This window comes from Prinia subflava, chromosome 5 (assembly GCF_021018805.1).
Source record: "Prinia subflava isolate CZ2003 ecotype Zambia chromosome 5, Cam_Psub_1.2, whole genome shotgun sequence".
NCBI lineage: Eukaryota > Metazoa > Chordata > Aves > Passeriformes > Cisticolidae > Prinia > Prinia subflava.
In genome coordinates this window covers 4,251,274-4,261,732 of record NC_086251.1, presented here as the reverse complement: position 1 = coordinate 4,261,732, position 10,459 = coordinate 4,251,274, and the positions used below count along the sequence as shown (strand labels likewise).

Here is a 10,459-nt window from a genome sequence, read left to right as displayed (position 1 = left end):
GCCCCACGGCCTCAGCCCCTCGCAAGGGCACAGCAGCAGCTGCAGCTCAGACAGGACTCAGCCCCAGCCATGGGCAAGGGGCTGGCCCAAGGCCAAAGGAGGCTCCCTGTGTGCCCTGCTCCCCTGTCCCTGAGGTGCTGAGAGCTCTGCAGCCCCTCCTGCCATCCCATCTGCCCAGGCCAGCACAACAGCCCCGGCCTTGGGGCCCTCCAGAGCTGCTCCTGCTGCAGGCCCAGAGCCCATCCCAAAGCTGGGGCAGCCACAAAGCTGTGCCCATTTCTGTTCATTGCTGCTCTGATGGGGATGGATCCTCAGGCTGTTGGAGGTCGCTGACAAATTTCACTACTCCAGAGGCCTCTTCCTTCTTGAGCTTTTCAGTTCAGGAATTCAGTGTGAAACAATCATAAATATTTGTTCAAAACACCTGAACAAGAAAATCCTCTGGGAATAATTTCAGTTTTCAGATCTTCTGTGAGCAATTTGACGGATTTCAGAAGTGTGTTTAAAGTGAATATACGATATTGAAAACAATGCCTCATGGAACTGTGGGGACACCAAGTTGGCTGGGAGAGTTGATCTGCTGGAGGGCAGGGGGGATCTGCACAGGGACCTGGACAGGCTGGATCCAGGGCCCAAATCCAACAATGTGAGGTTTAACAAGTCCAAGTGCCAGGTCCTGCACTTTGGCCACAACAAACCCTGCAGCACTACAGGCTGGGGACACAGTGTCTGGACAGCAGCCCAGGCAGAAAGGGACCTGCAGGGACAGATGGATAGCAGGCTGGACATGAGCCAGCAGTGTGCCCAGGTGGCCAAGAGGGCCAATGGCTCCTGGCCTGGATCGGGAAGAGTGTGGCCAGCAGGAGCAGGGCAGAGATTCTTCCCCTGTGCTGGGCAATGCTTGGGCAGCACCTCGAGTGCTGTGTCCAGTTCTGGGCCCCCAGTTTAGGAAGGACAGGGACGAGTTGGAGCATGTCTAGATAGGGCTGGAGAGGTCCTGGAACACAAGTGCTGTGAGGAGCAGCTGAGGGAGCTGGGGTTGTTTATCCTGGAGAAGAGGAGGCTCAGAGGAGACAAGGCGGTGTCAGGGCACAGCTTGGACTTGATGATGTCCAAGGTCTTTGAAAACCTTGCTGATTCTGGGATTCCCTGAGACCACCCTTGCAGCAGCTGCAGGATGAGCCCTGGGCCTCCTCTTCAGAAGGTGCACCAGCCCAGGTTCCTCAGCTTCTCCTCACAGCCCATCCTCTCAGTCATGCAGAGCCTCTGCAGCCCCTCCTCACTGCCCAGTGCAGGGAGCGCCACAGCCAGACACAGCAGGCCAGATGTGCCCCCCTGGCCTGTGGTGCCTCTGGCAAGGGAGCAGCAGGAGGCCCTGCAGGAGTCTGCAGACAATTCCTGCAGCACTTGGAGGATGATCCTGCTCCCCAAGGGACGTTCCCATGGTGCCAAATCAGGAACTGAAATGGGGATTGGGGCCAGAGAGGAAAGGGCAACCAGGGTGTCTTGGTTTTGGAAGAGAGGTGTCTGCCAGGGAAAGCTGGAGTTTCCCTTCGACTGGAGAATGTAACCCCCTCCCTTCAAATTATTATAATTTTGCAATTAAGGGCTTTCAGGCAATGATTTGGGAATAGCAATAACAGTTCTTACTAGGAATATTAAAAATACAAATGTAGTAGTACAAAACAACAAGCAAAGAAGCAAAAATCCAAGAAAACCTGAAAGGGTCAGAAATACGACCAGACACCTTGTTGGTCAGGGTGTTGGGGGAAGTCCAAATAAATCCTCCTAGAGAAACAAATGTGGTTCTGTTGGAGTAGAGATGATCCTGTAGAAAGGGTCCAGTGGAGGTGAGATGGGCCCAGTCTTCCTCTGGAATCCAGTGGAAAACAGGATATCCTGCTGTTCCTGAATCTCAGGGTTTTTTAGGGTAGGAAATGTTTGCTCTCCCCTCTGGGTGAAGCATCTCACAATGGGATGATGTAATGATTTCAATCATGTGGTGAGCCTTAATTGCCCATTACCAGAAGATATTACCCCTGGAGGGAGGACAGGTTGTGGAAGAGATAAGGAACATTGTTCCACCTGATTTTAACAGCTGGCCCATTATCAGAAGGCATCCGCCCCCTCCCCCCTGGAGTTATGAGGAATGGGTCATACAAGAGATAAAGAAAACATCTCCCCAAGCAGTTTCAACAGATGGAAAAAAAGAATAAACATTGTTGCATAACCCAGGACACAGGAATGGGCTGTTTAGAAGGGAGGGAACAGAGGTGAGCAACAGGAAGAAATTTGTAGCAGGAAGAGGAAAGAAAGCCAAAGTGAAGCCAAGGAAATGCTCAGGGCAGTTTAGGGGTGGCTGCCAGGCAGCGCTGGCTCTGAGCAACAACGTCTGCAGGGGCACAGGAAACTCCCAGCTGATGGGAACAAACTTTGTGGCTGACTGCAGAGGCCACCACAAACCTGAGTGGTTTCCCTGGTGTTCCCCAGCCCTTGCTGGCCCCAGGGGCTGATGGCATTTGTGCTCCCTCAGGTTCATCTCCCCACACCAACACCATGGGGGTGCTGACGCCTGCTGTGTGCAGTGCAAACAGGGGCTCCTGAGGCAGTGCTGCCTTGGCTGTGCCTGCAAGGATGCGGCACCTGTGTGAGCTGGGGGAGAGGCCAGGGCTGCAGAGGGGGGATGTTGTTGGCAGGTGCATGAGGCCACTGTGGGACGCTGCCTTGGGGTGTCCAGCACAGTGGGGATGGATCAGCCCCTGCTCTGCTGCTCCTTCCCGTCTCCCCCAGGGACCTTGCAGAGCCCCAGCCATGCTGTTTGCCCCCAGCCTGCCCACGGCCAGCCTGGGGATGCTGACGGGGCTTTTGTGTACTAAGCATTGGCCTGGGCGTGTTCTGGAGAGAGCATGGGCAAGGAGCCAGGGGTCCTGTCTTAGTTTGCAATGTAAGATGGAACTAAAATATGTATCCTATTACCATCTGTTAAAACCAGGAGCAGTGTTTGTTATTTCTTCCATGACCCCTCCCTCATAACTCCAGGGGGTTATCTTCGTTTAATGGGCCAATTGTTAACACCAGGCAGGGCAGTTTTCTTTATCTCGTCCATGACCCATCCTCCCTTCAGGGGGATATCTTCTGTTAATGGGCCATTGAGTCTCCCTGCATGACTGATAAAATTACATCATCCCATTGTGAGATGCTCCACCCAGAGGGAGGAGCCAGGCATTCCTACTTGGATATAATCTAAGATGGGAAACACCAAAAGCAGCCTGTTTCCACTGGATTCCCAGAGCAAGACAAGACCCATCTACGTGATCAAAACCACATCTGTGACTCCACGAGGACTGCAGCCACGATTTGATTAAACTGCTACAACACCGGGTGTCAGGTTGTATTCTGACTCTGCAGGTTTTTTCGGTTTTTTTGGTCCCACTATTTTAGTTTAATTTTTTATTTTTTAGTTTAGGTGTCCAGGAAGAGGAAGATGTCCCAGAATAGCCAGACAAGTAAGGAAGAAGTCACTGCCCCTTTCCCCCTCTCCTCTGCTCCATCTCCCAGCCCAGCATGGCCCCTTGCTGCAGGACAACCCCGCTGCCGACGCCGTCCTGCTGGGGATACACTGGGGGGATCTCCTTCCCCTTTCCTCTGGCATGGAGGCAAATCCCATCCTCTCCTTGTCCTTCCTTCTCCAGACAAAGAGCTGAGGATGGAGACCAGGGAGGACAAATCCCTGCAGCAGAACATTGTGGAAGAGGCCTTTTTGAGTGGATCCACAGCACAGGAATCCAACGGGGAGGAAAAGCCTTGGAGATCCCGCAGGAGCAGGGGCTCCAGACCCATCCAATGGTCCTCTGAGGAGGAAAGACCCACCCTGTGCCAGGAAGGAGGACAGAGCTTCAGCCAGAGGTCAGAGCTGGTGGTCCATAAGGAGCTTCATGATGGGGAGAAGCCGTACAAACGTTTGGCGTGTGGCAAGAGCTTCAGCTGGCGCTACCACTTGATCCGCCACCAGAACATCCATGCTGAGGAAAGGCCATACAAGTGTGGGGAATGTGGGAAGGGCTTCAACCAAAGGTCCAAAATGATCCACACTGGGGAGAGGCCCTACAAGTGTCCCCAGTGTGGGAAGAGGTTTTGGACCAGCTCAGATCTCTGTGTGCACCAGCGCATCCACACTGGGGAGAGGCCCTACCAATGTGGGGAATGTGGGAAGAGCTTCAGACAGAGTTCCCACGTGATCGGCCACAAGAGGACCCACACTGGGGAACGGCCCTACAAGTGTGGGGAATGTGGGAAGCGCTTCAACCAGAGATCCAACATGATTACCCACCAACGCATCCACACCAGGGACGGGCTCTGTGAGTGTCCCGAGTGTGGGAAAAGGTTTCAGACCAAATCAGATCTCTGTGAACACCAGCGGATTCACACAGAGGAGAGCCCCTTCCCACAGCCCCAACTGCAGGAAGGGCTTCAAGCACAATTTCAACCTTGTCACCCACCAGTGCATTATCATAGGGGAGAGGACCTACCAGTGTGGGGAATGTGGGATGGGCTTCAGCAGGAGCTCCCACCTGATCTGCCACCAGAGGATCCACACCAAGGAACAGACAGACGACTGTCCCAATTTTTTGATGAGCTTGTCCAGGAGCTTTCACTTTAACAGACACAAACAAAGCCACCACAAAGGGAACCCCTGTGAGTGCCCTGACTGCAGGAAGAGCTTCCTGCACTGCTCCAACTTCATCCAGCTTCAGAGGACCCACACTGGGCAGCAACCTGGTGACCTACATTCCAGAGATGTGCCTTGAGAAGACAGGGGGCTGGTGGGCTTTTGGTTTGGTGGTCCCAAATATTCTTTTGATTCATCTTCCTCCCTTTATAAGAGAGAAAACGGGGGGGGAAATCCACAATTTCATCAAAGGTTTTTAAAGCCCTACTTTTTATTAGTGTTTCAAGGACATGTATTATTCAGGGAGATACTTTGCAGGACTTAGGGGGTTTTGGGGGTATTTAGTGCAGTTGTCTCCATGACTTGGCTCTCAAAGAGAGAAGAGGATTTGATCTATCATCTCAAAACCACTCAATGCCACTGAAAACTACTCAATCCTACCCCAAAATTGCTTGATTCCACAGCCTGTCAGGGTGGGATGGGGTTGGAAGGGGATTGGGTGAAGTGGGGTGCAAATCAGGAGGGCTGAGGTAGGCATTGCATGGGGTGGGATGGGGATTGGGAGGTGTGAAATTGGGGAAATAGGGCTGGAGAAGTGGGTCTTGATGTCCAGCATTGGGGGGGGATGGGTTGGGGTTGGGACTGGGGAGGTGGGGTGGGGTCTGAAATGAGACAGCCAAAGCTTCAGGATGATGAAGGGAGGGGGAGCCCATTACTGAGGGAGGTTTTGATATTCCAAGTTCTTGTAGAGATTTTGGGTATCTCACATTTCTGAGGCGGTTTTGGGGCACTCCCCAACTCTTGGCGGATGTTCCTGAGAGCAGCTCCATGGAGCCCCATGGCCAGGGGTGGTTGCCTTGGGCATGAGCACAGAGCTGCAGCCAGAGTCCATTGCCTCGGTGCTGGAGAGCAGAGAAATGATGAATGGCCCCAGACATCTCCAGGGTGTGTTTGGGGGCCAGGGCAAGTTCTGTGTAGATAGCTGGAGTGGTCACTGCCCCAGCCCCAGCTACTGCAGCCTCTGGGCCAGCCCCAAAGTGGCTGCCAAGCCCCTGCCTGGCACCCCAAAAACCCCCACCTGTGAGAGGGACCAGAGCAGGTGAGGCTGTGACACGGCTGTGACACTGACACATCCCACAGCCCCAGTGCTCACAGCAGCTGAGATGGTGCTAGATCCAAGGGCAACTGTGGATCTCTCTCTGCCTCTCTCTCTTCTCCTGACTTCCTCTTCTCAAAATCTGGAGAACTTGGACAGGTTAGAGTTTACTCAGTCAGTACTTTGTGCAGTGATTTAATGAAGTTCCATTTTCATTTAAGATTTCCCACGTACCTCATTCTCTGAAGTTTGCAACTAAAAGTTTGTTCTCCACCCTCCTGAGGAGTTTGTTTTTCTCTCCCATGCACCGCCCAAGGGGACCGAGGTCCCTCAAGTCTCTTTCCAACGCCGGCCAAGCGAGCTTGGGGCACAGCAGCAGGAGCTGCAATGCTGAGCAAGGCCTGGCTTGGCTGGAGGAGGCAGAAAGGCCAAGCCCTGAGCCCAAGCCTGGGACAGCAGGGCCTGTCCCTCACGGCTGCCTCGGGGCTCTTTGTGGGGCACTGGGATGGCAGGGGCAGCAAGGACAAATGTCACAGAACTGCAACCCCTGCCAGCCTCCTCAGGCAGGGGCCAGGGAGGACCAAAGTGCAGGCCCTGAAAGGAAAGTTCCTTCTGTGGGGCTGCAGAGGCGCTGCCAGAGCCCAGGGGACAAAGGCCTGGGTGCCTGTGGCCCTGCCAGCCCTGCCCAGCCCTGGGCCATCTCTCCTGCAGGCTGTGCCCCTGTGCGTGCTGCTCCTGTGCCCTGGCCGGCTGCACTCGCCCATCTCGCTGTGCCCCCAGCATTTCTCAGCCCAGCATTTCTGGGCCCTCCCTGGGCTCCCTGCACCCAGCGCTGCCGGCTCCTGGCACACACAGCCAGGCCATGGCCCAGGCTCACGCTGGGACACCTCCTGCACCAACATTCTACCCTGGCAGGGACTTTTCTTTCTCCTCCCCTCCAGGCTGACTCTTCCAAGCTGCACTTTGGGGAGCTTTCCTTCTCTTGCCACTCCCAAGAAAACTCTGTCTCCTGCTGTTCACACACAGAGAAGGGCTGCTGGGGGATGTGGTGCTCGCAGGCTGCCTGGGGTACAGTGACCATGAAATAATCGAGTTTGCAATATTCACTTAAACAACGAGGGGCCATCAACAAAACTTCTGCACTGGACTCCCAGAGGGCAGACTTTGGCCTGTTCAGGGTGTTGATTTGGAGACTACTGAATTAGGTACTGATTTTTTTTTAGGTAAAGAGGCCTTAAACAAAGGGGTCCAAGAAGAACTGATGTACATCTAGAAAAAAATCTTGAAGACACAAGACTGTACCTGTGAGCCAAAAGGTGAGCTGGCAAGGAGAAAGACTGGCCTGGACAGGCGGGGAGCTTTAGCAGGAACTCAGGGTGAAAACGAGCGTGCATCACCTTTGGAAAGAGGACAAGGCTGCTCAGGAAATGTTTCAGGATGTCATTAGGTCATGAGAATGAAAATTTGAGATGTGAAATCTTAAGAAGAACTTAACCTAGCCACTTCTGTGAAGGCAAATAAAAATGTTTTTAAACATACAGGAATGGAGAAAGGTGGGGCAAGGACAACCTGCACTCTTTATTGAATGCAAGTGGGAATACAGTAGCTAAAGATGAGGATAAAGCTGAGGTCATGAGCCCTTTCTTTGCCTCAGTTTTCAACACTAAGACAGGTTGTCCTCAGGACAAATGTCCTCCTGAGCTGGTGGATGGGGTCACAGAGCAGAACAGCCCCCTGTCATCCAGGAGGAAGCAGCTGGTCACCTGCTGAGCCACTCAGATGCCCACAGGTGTATGGGATCAGATGGGATCCACCCTAGGGGGATGAGGGAGCTGGGCAATGAGCTCCCCCAGCTGCTCTCCATCATTGCCCGTGGCACTGTGGAGGTGGCCAAAGGGACCTTCCCGGAGCTGTGTGCACAGGAATGCACAGGAGGCCAGAGCTGGGCCGCTGTGTTGTGGTGCTGGGCTGCAGTTGTGGCCGCTGGCCTTGGGGCGTCTCCAGGGAGGGAAGGCTGGGCCTTCCATGGCTGTGGTGTCACAGAGAGCGGAAGGCTGGGGCTGCCCTGCTGCTGCGCCGTCGCCGACAGCTCTGTCAGCACCTGCAGTGGACACAAAGGCTGAGGCCAAGGGTGAGAAGTGCACAAGGGGCTTGGCTGGCAGGGAGGCAGAGGGAGGATGGAGTGCAGGCAGTGGCAGGCTGGGCATCCCTGGGAGCAGTGTGCAAAGGCTCCTGGAGCTGCGGCAGCCTTGGGGCTGTGAGCACTCCTTGGGGAGCGTGGTGAGTGGCCGAAGCCCCTGCAGAGGAGGAAGCTTTTGCTGACCTGCAGGCCGGAGCTGGCCAGCCCCAGGCCTTTCCTGGGGTGCTGTCGTTGTTCCTGCGAGGCCTGGTTCAAGGAAAAAAGGAGGTGTGGGGTGGGACAGCTCCCGCAGCTGTTCCTAACAGGGCTTGTGTTCCAAGCCTTTACCAGCCTCCTTGCCTTCTCTGGATGCGCTCAAGAATCCAACAGTTGAGGTTCCTAAACTTTCTGGTCCTTCCTAAACTGAGGGGCCAGAGCTGGACACAGCACTCGAGGTGTGGCCTCACCAGTGCCGAGTACAGGGAGAGAATGACCTCCGTGCTCCTGCTGCCCACACCATTCCTGATCCAGCCCAGGAGCCATTGGCCTTCCTGGCTACCAGGGAACACTGCTGGCTCATGTTCAGTCGCTGTCACCAGTGCCCCCAGGCCACTTTCTGCCTGGCCACTGTCCAGCCACACCATCCCCAGCCTGGAGTGCTGCAGGGGGTTATTGTGGCTAAAATGCAGGACTTGGCACTTGGAGTTGATAAACTTCATCCCATTGGACTCTGCCCATCCCTCCAACTATTCCAGGTCTCTCCCCAGAGCCCTCTTCCCTTCCAAGAGATTCACACATGCTCCCAGCTTAGTGTCATCTGCAAATTTACCAATCAAAGACTCGATCCCCTCATCCATGTCATTATAAAAATATTGAACAGAGCTGGCCCCAGCACAGACCCCTGAGGAACACCACTGCTCACTGGCCACCAGCTGCATGCAGCACCATCACCACCACTCTCTGGGCCCGGCCATGCAGCCAGTTCCTACCCCAGCAAAGAGTGCTCCTGTCCAAGCCGTGGGCTGCCAGCTTTTCAGGAGTGTGCTGAGGGACACAGGGCCAAAGGCCTTGCTCAAGTGCAAACAGACAACATCCACAGCCTTTCCTGCATCCACCAGGCGGGTCACCTGCTCATCAAAGGAGAGCAGGTTGGTCAAACACGACCGACTCCCTTTACCCCTCCTAAACCCATGCTGGCTGGGTCTGACAGCCTGGCCATCCTGTAGGTGCTGCATGATGACACTCAGTATAAACTGCTCAATTTCCTTACTGGGTACTGAGGTCAGGCTCACTGGCCTATAATTACCAGGATCCTCCTTCCCACCCTTCTTGTGAATGGGAGTCACATTGGCCAGCTTCCAGTCCTCTGGACCTTCACCAGTGAGACAGGACTGTTGGTGGATGATGGAGAGAGGCTTCACAAGCTCATCCGAGAGCTCCCTCATCACCCTAGGGTGGATCCCATCTGGGCCCAGAGATTTATGAACATGCAAGGGGCTCAGCAGTTCTCTGAGTGCCTCCTCCTGGGTAACAGAGGGACCATCCTGCTCCCTGATACCATCAACCAACCCTAGAGGACAGTTGTCCTGAAGGCAAGTTTTCTTTTCACTAAAATCTGAGACAAAGGAGGTGTTAAGCACTCCCCCCTCTCCCCATCTGCAGTTACTAAGTTCCCACCCTCATCCAATAAGGAGAAAAGGTTGGTCTTACCCTTCCTTCTACCATTAATGTAGTTGTAAAAACATTTTTGATTTTCCTTTACAAAAATCACCAATTTCAAATTCAAACTGAGCTTTGGCCTTCGTAGTTTTTTCCTACATGCCCTAGCAGTCCCCGTAAATACTCCCTGAGACACCTGACATTCCTTCCAAAGATGAAAGATTCTTTTTATTCCTAAGTTCCTCCCAAATCTCATCACACATCCAGGCTGGATGTTTGCCTCATTTACTTGCCTTTCGGCCACAAGGACAGTCTGTTCCTGTGCCCTCAAGATCTCTGTTTTGAAGCTCGCCCACCTTTCCTGAACTCCTTTGTTTTTAAGGGCTGCTTCCCAAGGAATTCTCTGAATAAGTCTCCTAAACAGGCCAAAGTCTATTGCTTGTGGAAGTCCAGTGTAAAAGATCACGCGGAGAATGCTCTCAGGTCTTCTCTGAACAGACTAATAAAAAAATACTCACTTGATTACAAAAAAGTAAATGAGGACAAAAAGTAATGAGGTTCACTTTGAAATCTTCCTCCTTAAAGGAGCTCAAAACTTACTCCAACCTGCTGCACAGCCCTGGAGACCTGAAAACAATTGAAGCAAGACAAAGAGCCCATGAAGGATTTCTGTACTTTAAGGTGCCCCGCTGTGGATTTGGGGCTGAGTCCAGGACCCTCAGGCACTGAGAGAAGGTTGGAGAAGCTGCTCAAGGAGTCAGAAGCCAAACTCCAAGTCCCTTGGAGCATCCCTGGGCCCCACTGAGGGCAGGGACTGCCCAAGGCTCCCCAGGGACTGCTGAGAGCAGATCCTTGAGGCCAGGAGTGCAGGGAGCCAAAGGCTGTGAGCAGGGAACTGCAATGCTGAGCAAGGCCT

At 53.7% G+C, this 10,459-nt stretch overlaps 1 protein-coding gene across 1 annotated transcript; it reads left to right on the top strand.

Annotated features, from left to right (window-relative positions):
- The first annotated feature begins 3,153 nt into the window (after window positions 1-3,153).
- LOC134550636 (zinc finger protein with KRAB and SCAN domains 8-like) lies at window positions 3,154-7,535 on the top strand. The gene is made up of 2 exons (XM_063397367.1): window positions 3,154-4,358; window positions 7,420-7,535. The coding sequence occupies exons 1-2, from the start codon at window positions 3,485-3,487 to the stop codon at window positions 7,533-7,535; spliced, it is 990 nt and encodes a 329-aa protein (XP_063253437.1). The 5' UTR covers window positions 3,154-3,484.
- The last annotated feature ends 2,924 nt before the right edge of the window (window positions 7,536-10,459 follow it).

What these genes read in the sequence shown, in the direction of transcription:
- LOC134550636 (XM_063397367.1), top strand. Translation starts at nt 3,485, where the DNA reads ATGTCCCAGAATAGCCAGACAAGTAAGGAAGAAGTCACTGCCCCTTTC. An exon ending in CCACACCAGGGACGGGCTCT is followed by an intron (nt 4,359 to 7,419) that starts GTGAGTGTCCCG and finishes TCTTTGCCTCAG; the next exon opens with TTTTCAACACTAAGACAGGT.